The sequence below is a fragment of the Juglans regia genome, chromosome 9, assembly GCF_001411555.2.
Source record: "Juglans regia cultivar Chandler chromosome 9, Walnut 2.0, whole genome shotgun sequence".
Taxonomy (NCBI): domain Eukaryota; kingdom Viridiplantae; phylum Streptophyta; class Magnoliopsida; order Fagales; family Juglandaceae; genus Juglans; species Juglans regia.
Window position 1 is genome coordinate 23,781,645 of NC_049909.1, and position 21,719 is coordinate 23,803,363.

Sequence of the window (21,719 nt, forward strand, 5' to 3'; positions counted from 1 at the left end):
TGTAAATAAGATTACTAACATATTATTTACCAAAAAAAAAAATCACTTATTACCAAATTTTTATGGTATAATAAATTCTCAATATATATATTTTTTTATAAGTACATAATATATTAATAAATTAGTAATACTAATATACATTAGTATATAATGTAAATTAATTATAATTTATATTTTATGGCTTAATACTAATAATTTAATACTATATTATTATTAGTAATATATTTTAACTCTATATATAAATTAGTATATATATTTTAAAATTGGATCAAATCGGCAAAAATTAGATATATCGGTATAGGAGATAATTAGTTGATAATCGGTTTTTAAAAATATATAATTAGTGCATAACGATTCGATCTTAAATTTTATATAAAATTAGAACGAAACGGTTACGCCACCACCACTTATTCTATACATGTATTGAAGAAAAAATTAAAAATATATTTAAAAAAAAATGTGTAGGAATTTCTGCAGATTCTCGTTGCGTCTTCAATCGTCTGTCCTAAAACCGCTGACAAATACCTTCGACTTCGTTCCCACCATGCTGCCAGATGTCATTATCGGCCGTTTGATCTATCTCACAGACAGCATCCAAACACCATACCAGCCGTCAGTTTTCTTCTTTCCGTTTTCAAACTTCCAAACCCGCTTCTTACACCCCAGATTCCGACGTGGAATTTCTGTATTTTAAATCCGGATTTGAAGTCCAAACTTGGCTAAATCCCGAAAATACCCCAGAGAGAGAGAGAGAGAGAGAGATCGCAGCAGAATCTGTTCCCCCTACTCGGAGCTCACTCAGAGTACAGAGACGGAGACTATCTGTTAGAAGGCTTCGAATTCACCAATAAAAATTATACCCAGATTCTCTGTAAGTCAGTATTACACAAATCTTCTTTCAATTATTGTCACCATTCTTCTTTTATTTTTTTTCTTTCCTGTTAATTTTCTTAGTGATCTGGTATGGAATTTGTGGTTCAGAACTTAGGGTTCTGAGATGGTTCTCCGTAAAATTTTGGCCTTTTTAGGCTCGTTTTCTGTTTTTATTTTTTTTAATATTTCTTATTTGTGAAATTGGTATTTAGTTCTGTTTGGTCGACGAGAAAATGTAGAAACGTTCAGAGATTCTGAATTTGGATTCAAGATTTTTTTTTCTTGCCATTTAGGCCTGAGAAAACCAGGGGTTCAGCTGGCTTAGCTGAACCATGGCTCATGTCAGTGTGAGGTTTGTTTTAGCTGAGTTTGACACTTTTAGAGCTGCACGCAAGTTAAAAGTTTTTATTTTTATTTATTTTTATAGTTTGTTCTTCGGTTGGTAATCATTTAGATGTTATTCTTGCTTTAATTTTGTTTATTTTGACTGTCATATTTGTCACTTTTATGTTATGTTTTCTTTCTTTTGGTGGCTACCTTCAAGTTTCTGACCTTTTTGTAGATCTTGTTTGGGGGAGAGGGGATTTTGTATTATGTTAAGCTATCTGCAATTGCACTTTAATCCGCTACGCCTGCTACTTTACGCTTGTAATTTTATGTTCTTCTTGAAAATATTGTTGATGGACGTCTTTCAACATAGCGCATTTCCTTATACGTTGGCTTTCATTTTGACGTGTTTTCCATAGTATGTTAGATTTTATTCGGTGGGTCTGTTTGTTCTGGGCATTTGTAGTTCATTTGAGTTTAATGGTGAGGGAATTTTTTTCAAGGTTACATTTTGTGTAGTGGGTTATTATTTGAGGAGTATATTGGTTCAAAGGGCCAGGTTTGCACCACAACTCGAGGGTGCCATCCATGGAATTGTTTCATCAATGCACGAATTTATTGTTTTCTTGAAAGGGCAAAATTTAGGGCAGTGCTACTAAAAGACAGTGTTATTCAACTCTTTTGAGTCTTTCTGCTCTCTTGACTCAACCATCATTCATGGTATTTTTTTTAACTGCAGTTATTTTGTTGTCCAAGCTTGACAAGTTCTATTAGGAGGGGGTAAAAGGCATCTGCTGTTGGAGCATTTGCTTGACTTAAGTTGATTATGGGTGAGGAGAATGCAGTGGCCAAAGTTGCTGAGACAGCAGCAAATGGGACTAGCCTGCCAGAGGAAATGAATAAAGCTGCGACCGAGGAGAAAGAGGAGAAAAAGGGAGTAGAAGACATGGAAGAAGATATGAAGAATGATGAGAAGTACAAGGCTGCGAAAATTGATGAAGATGTAGAAGTAAAAGAAAACAAGGAAAGCAAAGAAGAAAATGAAAAAGAAGTAACAGAGGATCAGAAAACAGAGACAATGGAAGAAGATGCTAGTCCAAATGCAAAAGAAGTGATTGAAGAAAAGGACAAGTCCAAATACAAAGTGGATGAAAAGGCTGATGTGGCCGAGAAGAAAGAAAACGAGGATGATGAGAAAGCAGAGAGTAAGGCAGCAAAGGGGTCAAAGAAGCGCAGGAAAGGAAAGACTGAAGAGAAAGCAAAAGAGAAGACAAAGGAAGTTAAAGAGAAGAAGGAGCCAGAGCCAAGGACTCCGACTATTGACCGCCCCGTACGTGAAAGGAAATCTGTTGAAAGGCTGGTGGCATCGATTGAGAAAGAAGCAGTCAAGGAATTCCAAATTGAAAAGGTAATTTTTTAAAGTTTTTTTTATTCCGTAAAATTCAAATTGTATTTTTGCTGACGATTTTTCCCCCTTCATAATTTACCTTTGAAATTGCAGGGCCGTGGTACCCTACTTAAAGATATTCCTAATGGTATGCTTATTAACTTATTTTAACAACACGTCTGTAGTCCTTATATAGATTTTTTTTAAAAAAAATTATAATACTATGTGCAAATCTTTTTAAATTTGCACAAGCTGATATTAATTCAGATAGGTTGATTACTCATACGTTCTTTTTAAATTTTCTATACCTGATCAAGCTCTTTAATTTACTAGATCTACCTGTTCTAAGGCAAGGATGAAGAAAATATATGTTTATAATAATAAAAATATCCAACGGTAAAAAGCCTGGCTTTTATAGGCATGCATTGAGATATTTATGGACCAAATATTCTGCAAATCATGTTGTGAGTGTATGATATCTACGGGCAGTAGATGAAATTAAGTGAACCTGAGTATGTTTTCTCCTTCAGTTGCATTCAAGCTATCAAGAAGAAAGACTGATGACACTTTCAAACTGCTTCATACAATTCTCTTTGGAAGGAGAGGGAAGGTAATGCATATTCTAAGGACTTTAGTGCGTTTTTCTGCATATACATTTGGCTTTGCTCTTTTTTCCACCTTTCTAGTTGGTTATATGGTGAACTGCATAAGGCAGTATATTTGATTCTGTTGTTTTGGTTCATCTAGTATGTAACCATTGGCTAAGACCCCGATGGGGCCGTATTATTCTTAAATTATCGTTACTTCATATAATATATATATATATATATATATATATATAAAGATGTTACCATTGACTACACCAATCTTGCTTCAATGTAAATTTCTACTTTTGGTTTTGCAGGCTATTCAGGTCAAGAATAATATATCTCAGTTTTCTGGTTTTGTGTGGCATGAAAATGAGGTAAAAGGATTAAATATTTATGAATGAACATCCTTCCTTTGTATGAGCTTTTATAGCAAGCTGTAGTGTGAGACTTGATCTTTCTGAGATTCCATTTAATACAGGAAAAACAGATGATCAAAGTTAAAGAGAAATTTGACAAGTGTAACAAAGAGAAGTTGTCGGAATTTTGTGATGTCCTTGACATTCCAATTGCCAAGGCCACTACAAGGAAGGTTTGTTGATTTGCTACTTTTGCATGTTGATTCTAGAATGTAATTGTGGTTGAATGAATCTGTTTTCTGGCCCCAATTTTAAACATTGGTTCTTTTAGTTTTCACTAACTGAATTAGGAGGTTGGTGGTGGAAGATTTTCAATTGTTTATTATATGCTGCAAATTGATTAATCTGGGTATTATTAATCGCCCTTTCGTTCATGTGAACATGTAAACCGAGTAGCCAGATAGTTTCAGTGATGTGGTGACACCTGCACTCTTTGCTGTCTGGGTTTAATCACAGTTTGAATATTTTCTACTGAAACCAAAGTTGCTATGAGTATTCATTTGCAGCATGTGTTTAAGAGCTAGCTTTGATGCTCTTCAAGCTTTACATGTCAAGTGATATTGTTTTAATGAGCTGAAAGTGCACATCCAGGAAGACATTGTTGCAAAGCTGATAGACTTTTTGGTGGCCCCTCATGCTACAAATACTGTGCTTCTTGCAGAAAAAGAGAAGGTTTGATTACCTGACCGCTAATATTCTACTGACCTTCCATTTTTACAAAGAATTTATATCTTGTAATGGATCCTCATACTTTTTTATCCTTTTATGATAATTAGTCAAGTAAATCCAGCAAAAAACGGAAGAGGGTGGTAAGAGGAAGTTCATCATCTGGAAGTGCAGCTTCAAAGCGTTCAGCAAAGGTGTTATTCTCATCTCATTGACATCAAAATATGGTTTGAGATAAAGAAGTACAGTAAAATTGGTAATTCCCTCTTCAATGGGTAAGAACAGGGTGGAAATTATATTTAGACAATTCCTTGTTGGGTTGGACATTTTCCTCTTTTTTTCCCCCTACACTGTCTTGCCAGTCTAGTCCATCGTAAAGTTGTATGAGTGAATACCATGGTATTCCATATCATCTGGCAATCTTGTAAGAGTGTAAGCGGTCCTCCTTCCTTGGCCTTGGCCATGATGTTTTCTAAGTCCGTTTTACTTCATTACTTCATAGCATAGCTGTTATAGTTTTAATTATATTCTTTTTTTTTTTATAAGTTTGATATGCTGTCAGGATTCAAGAATCCCTCCAGATATGTTTCTGACACAATGCTAATTTGTTTTACTTATTAAAAGAAAAAAGCTCTTCATTGTTTCAGTTATACCTATAAATTGGATTTTAGAGGTAGGAGACAGGAAGGACTCCAAGTAATAGGCTGAGAGAGGAGAGACTGTATTTGGTCTCGATCTAACTCCCAAGGGTGTCCACAGCCAGGGGTTTGTATTTCAATCTGATCAGTAGGTGTCTTGCTACTTCTTTATACACAAATACATGACACAGACACATACGTAAAGACACCACATTTTATTAAAGATTTCTAGGGGCACAACCCAAGTATATTGCGGGTAGGTATACATGGGAGAAACGCCCAGTTTAAAGAAGGGTGGTTGTGACTTCTGATATATTCATGTTTTTTTCTATTGCTTTTATTGTCATATGGAAACTTTTCTTCAATCTATTCTTGTATATTTACAATTTTTGAAGTTCTTTTACTGTGCTAAGCAAAGGCTAATGCATGTCTAAAATATGCTTGATCATTATAGGATTTCAAACTCCTCGAGAAGAACTAAACTATATATATCCAAGGGATTAAAAAGAAACGGAAGAATGTGAAAACTCACATTGTCTTTTTGTCTATATAGAAAATTTTTGTACCATCTTTTTCCATTTATCCTTTGTTCTATTTTGAAAATTTTGACCTATTCACCAGAGCCAAAGAAAGACTGAGGATACATCAAAAGAGGAGAAAAAGAGTTCAATTGAAGCGGAGGACAAGTCTGACGAAGAGGAAAAGAAAGAGGATGAAGAGAATGAAGCGGAGGAGGATGAGAATGGTGTTCCAGAAAAATCTGAGGATGAGATGCCTAAGCATTCTGAAAATGAGGGGAAAATTGATTCTGAAGATGAATCTGAAGAGGAGGTGGAGAAACACAAACGAAGTTCTAAAACATCAACTAGAAAAAAGGAAACTGCTGGGAAAGCTAAAACCAAGAAAATCACAGTTCCAACTAAATCCAGTATACCTCCTAAAGGAACACCCAAGAAATCATCTTCTAAACGCTCCAGGGGTGATGATGACAATGATACAAATCCAAAAGCATTCTCAAGGACGAGGAAAAATGAAAAGGTTGCGGCAAAAGAAAAGGCTTCAACTCAAATTAGATCAGTCTCCAGGGAAAAATCTGGTACAAGTCATGTTCTTTCCTTCCCCTTATTGCTCGCATACTATTGTGGTATTTCTGTTGATAGGACGGACTGAAAAATAATGGTTTTGCTAATATATTTGATGATATGCAATTAATATAATAGTTGCCTAAATTTTTTGCTTAGAAATAAGTTGTAATTGTGAACTGAACTTAATTAAACGGAGGAATTATGAAGCTCCTATATTATTTTAGCTCATAATCAGCAAAACTAAAAATTTGTTATTGTTCATTTAGGCAAAAAGGCTGCTAAAGTGAAGGACAAGGTCAAAAAAGAGAAACTCAGGCCAAGTGATGATAAGTTGAGGGATGCAATTTGTGAAATTCTTAAAGAAGTTGACTTTAATACGGTAAGCTGTCGATATCGATATTGTCTATAATGGTTGTAATGGAAATTCAGAATGATCTTGACTCAAAGTGGTAATCATGCTGAGTTGTTGTATTTAGCCTGCAAGAATGAAGCATTGCTGGACATGCTGTTACGGTAATCATGCTGGACATGCTTTTGTGGGCCTACATTTATTCTTCCTAAACTCCTGCAAGTTCTGTAGCTTAAGATTTTTAGATTCACATCTTTTGAAGCCATTATACAATTAATTTCGACTATATATGTATTCAAGTATCAACGTTTATACATCATTGTATGCATGCTTGTCTATCCGTTTCTCCCTGATGTTTCTCTTTCAACATCTTAATGCATGCCTATATTTCATTACTTGTCATTACGAGTAGGAGCACAAAAAGATAGAGAAAAATGGCATTTTAATTGCTGAGGTATTGTAGAAAATTGGATGGTTAGAAAGGAATGCACGTTGCTTTGAAGATAAGGAACGCTCAATGACCGAGTTAAAGAATTTTTTTCTCCATACTTTAATGTGTTGGTTTTCTACTATTGTATTAGATGGGGATAATATCCAGGAATTCTTGTCTTTATTTTATCGTTCTTAGAATGTAGTTAGGAGTACTTTTGTATACTTCCTGTGTACAAGGTCTATGCCTATTTCATTCATATATATAATATTTATCTTTTACTGATAAAAAAAAAAAAAATAAGAGGTTGTAATGGATTCCTGTTGCTATATTTCCAGCATGTTTATTTTTTAAGTGATATTACCAGCTTGCTTTATTTCCTACATCTTGGTAATCAAACTGAGAGAATGTGGAAACATTTTATGTTGTGGTATTTCTCTTGAAATTTGTTTTAATTAAAGGCTTTGTTGAGTTTAATACCTTATCATATTTGCTATTAAATGGTTGTGTCGTGCTGAAGTAAATTGTATTGCTTTATTTTGCAGGCCACTTTTACCGATATCCTGAAGCAACTTGGTATGATGTCTTCATCTTCATTTTCACTATGGTAGTGGTTTATGATTTCTTGAATAACTTATCAAACAAAAATTGATTTCTTGAATTGGAATATATTGAATTACAACTTTGTCTGAGCTCTACATATTCCGATGACGAAAAAAAAAAAGGATTAAAACTTTCATCTGCTGCATTATATAGTAAACTGTGGCAATGTCCGCTACTGTAATTTATGTATTGCGTGGTTAAAATATACATCTAAGATCTGGGGAAAGGTCCACATTCAGTTGATATGATAACCTATTTTTAATCAGTTTTCATTTTTATGAACAGATCCACTATTGCTTTATCATTGAAAGAAATATTAGAAACCTTTGAAATAAAAACCTTAAAATCAATGAACAGAGGTTGATAAGCTCTTCTTAGCATTAGTTGGTGGCTGACAAAACTGTTGTCAAATTTTCAGGTAAGAAGTTCAATAGGGATCTCACCCCAAGAAAGTCATCTATAAAGCTAATGATCCAGGCAGAGCTTACTAAACTGGCTGATGAGGCAGATGACGAAGAAGATGGAGAAGGTGATGCCGAAAAAGATGAAAACCAGTCTTTCAGCCAAGAAGTGGAAACCTGAACAACAGGATTGAACGCGACTGCAGGGAAATAGTTAGCTATTTGTATGTTCCTTTCTAATTCCAGTTATGCCCACTTACTCCCATCGTCGCTCAAAATCTCATAGAATACACTATTTGTCTGAAAGCAAACCAGTAGTTACTAGAAATTAGCAGAGGACTCGAGCTGTGCTGTAGGATTGCGGCTTGAATGTATGTATACATTAACATAAATTGTAGGAATTCTGCTGTCTTCAATATAGGTGACCTTTCATGGAGTTTCAGATTCATTCATGTCGTCACCCTTTCTTCATATGGTTTGCGTAGACTGGTAATTGCCGAGCTATGTGACAACCTTAATTTAAGTGCAAGAACAATTGCACCGTCATGGGATCATCCCAACGCCCAAGACACCGAGAGTCGTGTTTTATATAGTTGACTTTTTTTATGGTAAAAATGAGCAAACATTAAATGAAATTAAAATATATATAATATATATATATATATATATATATATTATAAGGAGGGGGTGATGAGATGAGATTGAACACTTTCTAAATCGTAATGTCCAAAAAGACATTTTGAGGTTGTAACCCACCCACCTAATTTGAAAAGATTATTAAGTCTTAACTTTTTGAGTTTTTTTATTATTTTATTATTGGTTGGTCAAGGAAATTCAGTCACTAAATAAATATGTTATGTACAAACAAATATCAAAATATGCATCATTTGTACTGACTTTGTCTCATTCATTATTTATAAATTAAATGGTTATAACTTTATCATCTCAATATTTATTACTTTTACAATATCATTAATCTTTAAAAAATTCTATACACTATACTAACATCTCACTTCCCGACAACAAATTTGTGCCACCACAACAGGGATGGCATCGTCGACTTGGGTCCATTTGATCTGTCTTCATGGAGAGTAGTAACAATAGATGGGGGAGAAAAATACAAATTAGCCGCTGAAAAGCATTAAAACACAAAAAAGATGGAAGAAACAAGTACGTATTTACATTACGAAAACTCATAAAAACTTTCATATAAAGAGGTATGTACAAAGACAATGAACTATACAATTCTCCGGGTTGAAATGATTGCACTAATTGAATGGTTAGTAACTCTACATCTTCTTCAACAGAACCAAAAACAAAACAAGAAAAAGGGGCTGTTAACATGGTCAACTCAAAACAAAACAAAATGAAGGATACAACAATAACAATACAATCAGAAAAAGGGCACATTACTATCGTCCTCTCAGCTAAATCCTAGTACATCGCCATTCATACCTTAAATCTAGAATATTAGCACATTTCACAGCAATTTCAAGACATATCATCCTCGACAGCATTGGTTTCAACAGGTTCTTTCTAATGGACTACAACAAAAACGAAAAGAAAGCTGAAAACTCAGAAAGAAAAAGGATGCGACTACAATATCAATCACGCAACGAGAAAACACCATGCCCTTGTCTCTCCCTTGTACAAGTTAGAAGTCCTCTTTATCTCCCAAAACCAGAAGATCTGCTGAACAGCTTTTGTTCTCCATTATCAATTGTCTTTCAAGCTATGAAAGAGAAAAAATTTGGTGAGAAAATACATTTGAAACTATCAGGTCAATTCTTAAAACGATAAATAATAAACGAGAAGCATCACAGCGCCCAATTGCTAGACGATAGCAACAACAATGATAAGACAGGAAACGTTTGATTAACAAGTCTCTCTTAACTCTTAACACAAAGTAACCATAAGAAAGCAAAATGAAGGCCTAGCATAGACAATAAGATTTAAAAAATATCTCGTGTTCTTTGCAAGTAATCACTAATCAAGTCTAATATGAAAATTTTGGAACAACTAAATCCTTCGTTGTTCCACAAGGACGCATAAAATGTAAACTAGATCTCGCTGCCACAATCAAAATTAATGCTAGCAAGCACCCCAAAACAACTAGCAGCGAATAATAAAGTAATGCAACTACAAGCAGCAAAAAGCATAAGTTGCCTGCACTTGAAGGTAGGCTTAATCAGGGTGACTTCAAGCATGCCACATACAGGGTGGCCAGCCAGGGGAGTACCAGTGGGCACAATAAAAATATCAAGAAATCATCACATGTCAACTACATCCTCTTGAGTGCTTATGATTGCAAATTCAAAGGGGCAGTAAAATCCAAGGCAGAACCACTATATATTGTGCCCAATGCATGCAAACTAGGAGTAGTTTTGATCGAGTTTCCATCGAGCTCACCGCCATTAAAAGTAAACCTGTTCATCTTACTCCAAATTGCCCAAGCATAGACATGGAGAGTTGTACGGGCCAAAGCCCATCCATCGTGTCCCAAGTAATGTCCAAATAAATTCGTGACTGAAGGCAGATGAAAGATGAACCTTCCCCCCACCACACCCAACATTAAAAAATAAATAAATAAACACAGAGAAGACACCCAGGATGGGTTTATCCTTCTCCTTAAGACGGAATATTTTCTTCTCCTTGATGATCTACAATGTTTAATATACCAAGTTGTATGTCTTTGATGTTATAGTTTCTTGAAGCAATAAAGATTTTCATAATAATCTTGCTCTTGGTAACAATAATGCTAATTTATCAAAGGTTCAAAAATAGTGAGAGCAAACAGAGAGGGAGGTTTCAAATGGCCAATCGACACCTCTTATAAATAAACTATAGTGAATAAAAATGCTGAATCAATGTAGTGATGATGAATGATATCATAGCCCCATTCTGCACCCATTCATGTTGACCATAATCTCATAAGAAAATGAAGGCCTAAAAACAAGAGAAACTAGACTACCAAGGAAAAGGAGCTCACACAAATAGAATGCACCAAATGATAAATTTAGTGACAACATATATGTCAAAGAAACAATATCTCTATATTTAACACATGAAACCAAAAGTGCGAATGAAAGCACTGGTTCTAAATTTCAAATGAAACCAAAAGTACAGAATTTTTTACTCATAGTCAAACAAGGCATAAATTAAAAAACGAACAATGCAGTAACTTCAGAAGCAATAGCATAACAGCTTGTTGAAGTCAAAACTTAACAAATAGCACCATTTCCAAGTTAAACAGACAATTTTTTCTTTAAATTTGCGGTGACAGAAAACAATACCAAGTACAACCAAATAGGCATTTTTGCCAAGTTCCTCAGAATAAAAAATCATTCAAAATAGGCACCAGAACAATTTTTGGTATAAGTAATGCAATTTTATTGCAGCATCAAAATATTACAAAATGAAAGGTGTCAATATGAACATATTTTTTTTAAGTAACATGAGCATATCTATATTGTGAAAGTATTAAACTGGTCCATCAGGCACAAACTACATTTTCTACAGTCAGCAGTAACACAATGACAGAAAAGACAACAAAAAGAACATGAAAAATGGCACAAACAAATCGATTAAAAATAAAGACTGGCATTACAATGAGCATACTTGACTACATTGACAGGTTAATAAGCCACGATATGTGCAAAAAACGCTGTATCTAATGCACAACAGCACAAGTGCCACCTCCAGAGGAGATTCATGAACACTCTTAACAAATAGTAAAGGAAAAAGAAACAGAATTTCGGGAACTTACATTTCTTCGCGCTAGAATAAAACCAAGCTTCTGTGATGAATATGCAATCAAGAAGTTTAATGCAATGGAGTGAGAAAACGAGGCTCAACACATTAAGGACCGCAAACACCACTTGAAAGAGAATCCAAATGAGCATGATGAATCCAAAGTTTGTTAGGTTTCTGTGTGTTCCCTTTCTTGATGGATAGCATAAAACAAGGAGCATAAGATTCCATTATTCGGAGGTAAGCCTCCGTCTCTTCCCATAATCAGCATCCCTCGATCTTGAACGATGTTCCTCCTCTTGTGATATCCGCGACTTACTGTGAGTGTGAGCCTTTGAAGTCCGCCCTCTTTCCCATTCATCTTCTTGATCCATTTCACGGTCCCTATTCCTATGATGATCAGCATGCCTCTCTCTGTCTTCTCTGTACCTATCACGGTCACGCTCCCTATCACGATCCCTCTCACGGTCACGGTCCCGGTCCCGATCTCGAGAATGCTCTCGGTCCAGATCACGCTCCCTCTCCCGCTCTCGACCAATATCTCTATCATCGCGATTCCTTCTTTCCGACCAGTCATGGTCATGGTCTGCATCTTTTTCTCTAGGCCTGTCCCTATCATAACCTGGATCTCTATCATCCCGATACCTTCTATCAGAAGACCCAGACCAGTCCCTTTCTGAAACTCTATCTTTCTCCTTCACAGCATTTGACCAACCTGCTCTATCATGACTCGCTTCACCATATTGATGGTCAGATGCAGCTTCCTCCCCATAACTAGACTCCCCAGCTCTCCCGCCACCATGATCTTCACCACCCCATGCACCCATACTAGGATCTGACCACATTCCCATGTTAGGGCCATCAACACCTGAAGTGGGCATCATCCCCATTCCATTCATGGGCATCCCTCTTCCAAAGAATGCTGGATTCACATGAGGGGCTACTCCAGGCAAACCAACACCTCCCACAGGGGGAAAAGAAGACAAAATCCCCGAGAATGGAGGTGTTGGAGCACCCGGAAAGCCTCCATAGCCACCCATTCTCCCCATAGGCCCACCAAATGCAGGATCAAAACCCTGACCCATCATAGACTGATGGTGCAACAAAGGCGGGGTTGCACCAATACCCTGACCAAACCCATTACCCTGAACAAACCCATTACCACCATTCCCCATTATACCCCTCCCTCCCATCCCACCCCTATTCCTCATTGGCCCAGCTGGCCCTCTATTCCCCATTCCTCCTTGCATATTACCTCTTCCCCAATTCCCTCTCCCATAACCCCTGTTATTATCCCCACCCTGATAATTCCCGCCTGTTGCAATGTTGTTCCCACTAGGCTTACCAGCAGCATCATTAGGTCCTCTCCTTGCTGGCGCAGTTGTTGTCGTTTGTTGATTCCTATTCACTTGAGCCTCACCCATTCTCTTAACACTATACGGCGATGCAAATGCAACAACGCATGGCCTACCATTAAACAAATGCCCATTCATCCCCTCCTTACACACAGTCGCAGCAGCTGGGTCGAAAAACTCGACCTGGCAATAGCCTTTTGATTTCCCACTCGCTTTCTCATCAAAAAACTTCACCTCCTTTACGAGCCCATACTTACACAACTCCACTTCCAGTTCCGCATCTGTGGTCCACCAATGCAAATCGCCCACAAACAGTATTGTTCCACCACCACCACCACCTCCTCCTCCTCCACTAATAACGCCACCACCAACACTACCAACACCACGATTATTCGCAACCCCATTACCAGCAATCCCATTCACATTTCCTCCCCCTCCTCCACTAGTTTGCCTCACCAAAGCCTCATTCCCCACCTTCCCTACATTCCCTACAGCGCCACCATGTGATTGCTGCCCCCCAACAATCCCTTGAACCCCTAAACTACTAATATTATTCCCACTTTGCTCCTCCACCTCATTCATCTTACTTATCATGCTCCCTTGCCCTAACTCAACCCTAACCCCACCAGCCTCCGATTCATCCGTCCCTTTCACGTCATTTCCTCTAACCCCTTGGTTAATCTGAGACCCAGAAGGCCTGACCCCACCGCCATCACTATCCTCACCAACGCCTGGTATCGACACGCCGTGCTGCTCCGGTGCTACCCTTGGTAACGACTCTACCTTCTCCTTCTCATCATTCCTAAACCCTATTTCCTCGCCCTTTCTCAGAGATTGTAAGAACCCCTCCCCAACATTCACGTCGTTGTACAAATCCTCGTAGTCGTCGTCCTCTTCACCAAGGAAAACCTCTTCGGCAACAGCCGAGATTGCCTCGTTGCGATGGAACTGATCCATCTGATCCGCGCCCTCCCCGAACCCTCCCTCACCGTCATCCATCGTTTCTTTTGAGTATTTCAAAAGAAACAAACGTTCTCCCCCCCTCCCCCGGTTCCTCCTCCGCCTTTTATCTAAAGTTTAGGTGCGTTTTGGTTAAAGTTTGAGGGTGGTTTGAGGAGTGAAATGGAAGCATTTTCTGGAAACATACATAGCAAGAAACAAAGCAGATTGGTCACGAGATCTTACCAGGAGAAAAATACGGTCTTTAAGAGATAGAGATAAGACTTGTAGAAACCCTAATCTGGAAATTTGTGAGCAAAATGTGTGAATTTTCTGGGTTTTCTCTCTCTCTCTCTCTCTCTCTCTCTCTGTATTTAAAAAAATAAAAAATAAAAAATAAAATCTGTGTCTCTGGCGTGATGACGTTATATAAATGGTCCAAAACTAATCCACGGATTCACTAAGGTAAGCTTCCAAGTTCCATGGGTGTACGCATCCGATCCACTGTATCAGCAGTACTACTAAGTTACTAACCCAAGTTGGACTGCTCGGTTGTACTTAATTATCTATCATTTGTTATCTGGACGAAAGGAAAATGATTTGTGCTAAATATGAGATAAAAAATAATATTTTTAATTATAATTTTGGCTTAAGTAATAATATATGTAATAATATATATGTTGACGTGTCGGTTATTGATAATTAATATAAATAAAATTAAAATTTTTAATCCAAATGCATCGGGATCTCATTCCCTACGCCGTCAACCATTTCACTTATTGAGTATTTAAATAAAAAAAAAATATAGAAATTAAAGGGCTGGGGAACTTCAGTTATGGATGGTGTTGGAGCATCAGTTAGCAAGTGGTTGTGTGTGGAAAGGCACAGTTTATTGCAAGTTTAAAGTGATCTTTTCAGTCTTATTGCAAGTTACTTGTTGAGTGTTTTCATTCCATTCCAAGAAACAAATTAAGTTGATGTGTATAAAATGGTTAACGTTGACAATATTCCCCTTTAAGATTGCCTTATCTATCGATTGATTATATACGTGAATGATTTCGGAAATTGGAAGTTAAATGGTTGACACTTCACTAACTTTTTTTTAAAAATATGCGAGATTAAATTATATCTAGCGTTACTATTAATAAAATAATACTGCTCAAAGACTTTTAATCTTTAAGTTAATGGCTTGTACTTCTATTATATATATACGATTTTGATATATATCCGTTACTATTTACGTTAACACTCTATATATGATATTTTTTTTTTAAATGTGAAGTATTTTTAATAAGATGTGAAGTGTAAAATAATGAATATAATAACTGATCAAAATAATTCACGATTATAAATACATTTTCTCTTATATATAACAAGAGTTAACTTCTCAAAATTGTGAAATCTCATTAGCTTATATTTAATCAATTAAAATAATAAAAAAATATTGGCTAAATTTCTACTTAAAAGAATCAAATCAATTGAATGTCACACACACACACACAATCAAAATGTAACTTTTTTTTTTTTTTTTTTTTACATTTTCCTTTGCTCTCAAAAAATATCTATGTAAAAAGTGTATGTACCCAATTGAAGCAGGATTGTCTCGAGTCCGACAAGTTGACCGGTTCAGCGAGTCGCCTCCTTCCAAGTAACGGCTACTTCCACTCCTCATAGCCGGTCACGAATGCACCCTCGCCGCCCCAACGCCAACGGTCACATTTTCCTTGGACAAAATTTTCTGAAAATCGCAAGTCACAACGTTTATACAAGTCTCAGACTCATTTATATAATCCTCAATCTCTCAGAAACCTTTTTCTTATTCATCGGAAAACAATCTTCAAGTTACACACACATTCATAACGCACTATACATTCTCTTCAAGCTTCGATTTCCAAAGATGCATAGGCTTCTTCTTCTACTTTATATGTCTGTTCTGTGTGTCTCGCGCTCCGGCCTGGTACAAGCAGACAATGCGCCTGCTCCTTCGCCAAACCCAACACTTACGAGGCCACCAACAAAGTCGCCCCCTCCGTCAATTGCTCAGGCACCTTCTCCTTCCATTTCTCCGGCATCGCCTTCGAAGTCTCCGACTGTATCTCCGCCTACGTACACTCCAACAAGTCCTGAGCCCGTTTCAAACCCACCGGCGAAATCTCCGTCCATTTCGCCAGCGAAATCACCGTCGACTTCACCTGTTAAATCTCCTTCCATTGCCCCGGAAAAGTCTCCGGCAAGTCCGCCAAAGCCCATCGTTTCTCCGACCCAGAGTCCATCGACAAATGGGCCTTCTCCAATACGGTTCCCTGCACCGGTTTCTTCTCCGAGTACCACTCCCGCGAGCCCCCCCGAAACGGCAGACGTTCCAGCAAGTGGCATCGCTCCTGAGGCTTCGGCGAACATTCCATCAAGTTCTGCGATGCCTGGGGAGGCACCAGTAGTGTTTCCATCTAGCAGTAGTCCTCCGAGTCCGGCGCCGGGGAGTTTGTCGACGGAGACTGCACAAGGTCCGGTTAGTGATGACTCGGGTTCGGATTCGAAGTACAAGGCACGGATCATTTTGAGCGGATTGAGTATCGTGGCGGCTTTGTCCTTTTAGTTTTCCCGACGTTTTTTTTTTGGTTTGCCTTTTCCCCTCGGCTGTCCCACATTATTCACATTTGTTTGGCATTGTAACCAGATTTTGTTTTTTTAATAAAACCTTCTTTGTATTTTTATTGAACGATAAAATATTATATCAAGAGAAATTTTATTTATAGTCTTTAAATGGAGATTATATTATAGGTCTAGTAAATTTTATCTTTAAATTTTTTTAAAATTACAATAATATTCTTATAAAAATGATATCTTTTTTCATCAAATGGGGAATGTATGTGCAAAATCTTTCATTAGATGAAAAAAGTATCATTTTATTGTAATTTAAAAAATAAAATTGACTAGAGCAATCCCCATTTAGAGACTGTACGTAACATTGCTCTTATATTAACTTGAAAATAATATAAATTAGGAAGATGTAGTATTAGGATATATGAAATTCTTGAGCACTCTATTTGAATAAAAAATAAAATCCATTGTTAAAAAAATGTTTCTTACATGTGGGTTAAGATTCACACATTTTTTTTCAAAAGCTCACACGAAATTTATACGATCTAAGACTGTAAATATTATTTTTCTTTAAGTTATTTATACAATTTCATGCACATAAACGTGTTAATATCATGTATAAAACTTCTGCATACATGTAACAGAGATAACTTTTGTAAACATCAACACAAAATGAAGCTCTAATTTTATGAACTCTTTTAACAATTATAACAGCTTCAAAGTTGTCGTTACAATGTTCAGAAAATTTAAACAGGTTACAAATTTTCATTTTTTGTCTTGCTACTTTGCTACCTGGAAAGTATCCTGACAATATAAAGTTGCCCGATTTATCCCATTTGAATGAAGAAAAATGCTTCTTGCAAATCGTCTGGGATAATCGGCACGCAATCGTAGCCTCGTGGAAAATGAAAATGAAAATGAAATGATGCTCTTCATTTCAGAATGGATTCAAGCAAATTTTGATTGAATTGACAGGAGAAACAAAACATGATAACCCCCTTCATCGTGAACCCCCATTCTCCCCTTATGCTCTCCTTCATCGCATCCCCCATTCTCCCCTACTATTTGTTTCTCCTTTATCTCTCTCAAGCTTCTCTTCTTCTCTCCCACAAAGCTCATTGATCAAGATAGAACATCATATTAATTATTTTTAATTTAATTTAAGTAGTACCAAGTCGATGGAACACCATTCATTCGAGTCAAATTCCCAAGGGAAAAGGAAAAAAAAAAGGGGGGAAAAAACCTACAGGCTGCACATAATTCTCAGTTGTGAACGACTATGCGTGCTGAATTATCGGGAAGACCATATTTATATTCCCAATAATTAGAGAATAAATTCAGGAGATGGAAGTAAAAAATAGGAATGAAAATCTAGAAAAATTCATGGCGTTTTTGGTGCTAATTGCTTCGATTAATGACTGCTTTGCTTTTAGTTTCTCTTTGTTTTCAGGATCTTCTAGTTAATTGGATTTCTCGTCGAAGCACGAGTGGTTGAGGTACCACATGAGATTGGAACCAATTCGTTCACTAAGGAGAATCAAAGAATTCATGCAACAACTATTAGAAGAGGAAGGAGGAGGAGAATGGTCTTCTTTCTTTCAGTCTAAATGCTCTGTAGTCGAAATGGGATTGGGCATTTTTCAGTTGGGTGGTCTTCTTCCTTTCACTCGAAATGCTCTATAGAAATGGGTTTGGGCGACAAAAATATGAACTTCTCGGTTTCAGTCGTTCCTTCTTCCTTATTCCTTCTAGGTTTCAATCGCAGCCCTTCCTTCTCTCTTCATTCTGGATTTTAGTCGTTCTTCCTTTCCCTCTCTGGGTTCAATGACTTCAGTCCGATGGTTCTCTCGGTTTTCATTTTCTTTTTAATTTAAATTTCTATGTTAACACGTCAATCAATTACTCGACGGTTCCACATGGAAGGTTGTACGTAGCAATTCTCCCAAGCATAATAAATAAAGTGACATAGCTCCATTTATGACAAAAATCCGATTCCCTCCCGCCTACCCTCCCACCTCCCTCGCGAATCCAAACAACAAAATCCCATCACAATAAATGCTCCAAGACGAGCATCAATTTTATTTTATTTTAAATAAATCGATGACGTGGCCATCACATGACAAGATCACATTGGAGGCAACTTTAGCAGATTCGTGTGGTTATATAAACTATCTCATCTTATCTAACTATTATATTTTTCCAAGGGAATATCTTCTCATCGGTCATGCTGACAAATGGCTCAAAACAACCTTAAATAATATTTTGCCACATAGCCCACCCATGGATTAACAGTGGATGCGCGACACAATAGAATGAAAGTTCCTCTCTTCTGAAAACAGAGTGTCCTCTCTCCTCACCCAGATCGACTCAAAAAGGTAAAATGCATTATTAAAAATCTTGTTCAATTGGACATGAGTATACTGAAAATCAACTTCGAAATGAAAAATGCATCTTCAAAGGCATACTGAAAATGTAATTTATTGTTTTTGGCAAACACCTTAAATTGAAAATGACTCCCAAATGAAGATGACTTGAAATCCATGGGTGGGCTGCATTATCGGAGCAAAATCTTAATGTTGTTGGCGAGGATGACTCTGAAATGAAAATGCATCTTCAAAGCAAACCACAGAGGACGATAATGGTGGCTGCGTTGGATTGCGTACTGGCTACGTCAAACTGGCTGTGGCGGCAATAGGTGGTGAAGGAACAAAGAGGCATAACGTCTTTCCTTTCTTTTCATTTTCAACTCATTTATATCTAATCTTTTTTTTTTCTATTATGGCTCGGCTAGGGGGGATAGCCAAGCCATTCTCTTTTATGATACTGAGCATGATAAAATCAATAAAAAAAAAATCTATTCGTCGAGAAAAAAAATGAGAGAGAGATTCGAACCCTCGATAGTTCTTTGTTTTGAACCATACCGGTTAGATAGCAACAAAGAGGAAATGGAAAATACTTTTTAGGGTTTTTAATTTTAAGTAGAAATCTTATGTAGTCATCCTCATTGTTTTATCTTGTGTAATATTGTGATGTCAGTTTTTGATTGGGTCATGTTATAAAGTTGAAAGCAGCCTTATCGCTCAAAAGCATAACTATTTTTTAAACTCTCATACAATATATAAGAAATAATTCAAATTTTTTCAAATTCTCAAATAAAAATTATATTATAATAATATTCAATTTAATTTTTAATTTTTATTTCATTTCATTCGTAACTAAACAAGGCCTTGGAGCACTTCCAATGGATGTTGTAAAATAAAATTACCTTTAAAATATAAATAAATTTGTACAAAAGTGAGGTCCAATGGATGTTTTATATCATTTTTATTTTAGATTTTGTTACCGTAATTTCTCTACATGTAGAGAATATTATTTATGGCTGTAAATATTTTAAATTAATTTCCCTCTCTTCAGTAGCTGATTTTCCTCATTTCTTATAGATTTCCTATTTTCATTTCAGGCCTCTTTCTCTCTCTCTTGTTCTTACACTTTCCTTTGTGTTGGTTGGGGTAACTCCAATATTCGGTCTATATATATAAAAACAAGCTACATATGAATAATAATAAAAAAAAAAAACGGCATATGACTCAGATAAAAAAAAAAAAAAAAAGTTGCATATGACTCCAATTGGTTTGTATATCTTTATAGACGTGCAACAACCCATTGCATGTACTTTGAAAAATATTTTTATTATATAATTTTTTATTGTTTAAATTAATTTATATTTTGATTTAGTTTATAAATTTGAATTAATTTAAAATAAGATATTATATATGGAGAGGTATTCTAAATATCAAAAGGTATAAAGATATTATTAATAATTAAAGAACATATTTGAAATGAATAAAAAATATTAAAAAATATATTATTTAAATAATATAAAAAAATAAATTAATTAATTAATGATATATTATAAAAGTTAATATATAAAATAAAAATATATATTTTAATAATATATTTTAAAAAATATGATAAAGAATCTATTAGAAGTGTTCTTATAGGCAGAACCGTAGCTTCTTTTATTTTTTATTTTTTTATTGCGGCCTCTGGAAAAGGCCGAAAACGACGACGGCTGCGTTCTTTGTTTGGTACATTTATCTTAAATAAAAGATATTTTTTCACTGTAGGAAATTATTTCTTCCCAAATAATCAGAAACCAATCCTCGAACACTCTCAAAGAATATGGCGATATCCAACCTTTTCTACCCACTAAATTCCACTCTCAGGCCCCTACTCCACTCCACGTTCCTTAATTCCTCTTTTGCACAACTTAACCTTACGAAGAAATCCATATGCCCAACCAGAAAACCCAGAAGAACACACATCAATGCCCAGTCCAATGGCAGCGGCTCAGCTGATGCCCCGGACCGCTTAATCTCAGCCGTATGTTACTTCTACCCCTTCTTTGATGGCATACAGTACGGAAAGTACGTTATCACCCAGATCACTCCCATGCAAGCTCTTATCCAGCCTTTGGTACCGGCTATAAGGGTCTTTAAGAGCTTTCCCTTTAATGGGTTCTTGGTGTTCTTGACCCTTTACTTCTTGGTTGTGAGGAACCGCAACTTTACTAGGTACGTGAGGTTCAATACCATGCAAGCTATTGTGCTTGATGTGCTACTGATTTTTCCTGATGTTTTGGAGAGAAGCTTCAATCCAAGGGGTGGGTGGGGCTTGGACTTGTTGATGAGCTTAGACAGCACTGTTTTTCTGTTCCTTCTGGTTTCTTTGCTTTATGGGTCTTCTTCTTGCTTGCTGGGTCAGGTGCCCAGATTACCCATTGTTGCTGAAGCTGCTGACAGGCAAGTTCTTTGAGCAGCCGTCTGGTTCTCATCTGTAGCTTTATTAGCCGATCTTAATTCATTTTTAAAGAAAGTGCTCTAGATTTTTACACTAGGATGTACTCGTTATGAAAGGAAGAAACTTGCACAATTCATTCCTGGTATTGTTGTATCACTATGTTTTTTTTTCCCAATGAAATGGAGGAAACTCTTGATTTGGTAACAGGTTGTTGACTTGTACCATATATAATGGGAATTTAGGAGTGGCCTTTTGACATTGATGGTTGATGTTCATGTTTGGGATATTGAAGTATACCGAACACTAGGATATTGGGGGTTTTTTTAGGCGTACTTGAATGGTCCTGGGTGTTTCAAAAATCCTCTCAACTCATCTCAACTCATCATTACAACTTTTTCAAATCCCAATATAAAATATAATAAACAATTTAATTTTTTCAAATTTCAAAATAATAATAATATTAAAAAATAATATTCTAACAATATTTTATCATCTCAACTCAACTCAAC

General features: G+C 36.3%; 4 protein-coding genes across 5 annotated transcripts; 2 read left to right on the forward strand and 2 right to left on the reverse strand.

The window, feature by feature from the left end:
- Window positions 1-521: 521 nt before the first annotated feature.
- On the forward strand, window positions 522-8,213 carry LOC108994452 (myb-like protein X). Of its 2 annotated transcripts, none has more exons than XM_018969679.2 (12): window positions 522-871; window positions 1,940-2,608; window positions 2,702-2,735; window positions 3,118-3,197; window positions 3,492-3,551; window positions 3,656-3,766; window positions 4,185-4,265; window positions 4,370-4,453; window positions 5,519-5,993; window positions 6,249-6,361; window positions 7,307-7,337; window positions 7,783-8,213. In XM_018969679.2, exons 2-12 carry the CDS (start codon window positions 2,027-2,029, stop codon window positions 7,944-7,946), a joined length of 1,815 nt encoding a protein of 604 aa, XP_018825224.1. In that variant the 5' UTR covers window positions 522-871; window positions 1,940-2,026; the 3' UTR covers window positions 7,947-8,213. The 2 variants fall into 2 exon arrangements, with proteins under 2 accessions (XP_018825224.1, XP_018825229.1); XM_018969684.2 differs by having other exon boundaries at window positions 1,957-2,608.
- Window positions 8,214-9,043: 830 nt separating this feature from the next.
- Window positions 9,044-14,191, reverse strand: LOC108994465 (uncharacterized PE-PGRS family protein PE_PGRS54). Its single transcript, XM_018969691.2, has 2 exons — window positions 11,532-14,191; window positions 9,044-9,497 (listed from the first exon to the last, which is right to left on the reverse strand). The coding sequence occupies exon 1, from the start codon at window positions 13,867-13,869 to the stop codon at window positions 11,746-11,748; it is 2,124 nt and encodes a 707-aa protein (XP_018825236.1). The 5' UTR covers window positions 13,870-14,191; the 3' UTR covers window positions 9,044-9,497; window positions 11,532-11,745.
- Window positions 14,192-15,595: 1,404 nt separating this feature from the next.
- LOC118349471 (glycine-rich cell wall structural protein-like) lies at window positions 15,596-16,549 on the reverse strand. Its single transcript, XM_035694158.1, has one exon. The coding sequence runs from the start codon at window positions 16,363-16,365 to the stop codon at window positions 15,850-15,852; it is 516 nt and encodes a 171-aa protein (XP_035550051.1). The 5' UTR covers window positions 16,366-16,549; the 3' UTR covers window positions 15,596-15,849.
- Window positions 16,550-20,549: 4,000 nt separating this feature from the next.
- On the forward strand, window positions 20,550-21,470 carry LOC108994483 (protein TIC 20-v, chloroplastic). Its single transcript, XM_018969711.2, has one exon. The coding sequence runs from the start codon at window positions 20,593-20,595 to the stop codon at window positions 21,223-21,225; it is 633 nt and encodes a 210-aa protein (XP_018825256.1). The 5' UTR covers window positions 20,550-20,592; the 3' UTR covers window positions 21,226-21,470.
- Window positions 21,471-21,719: the final 249 nt, after the last annotated feature.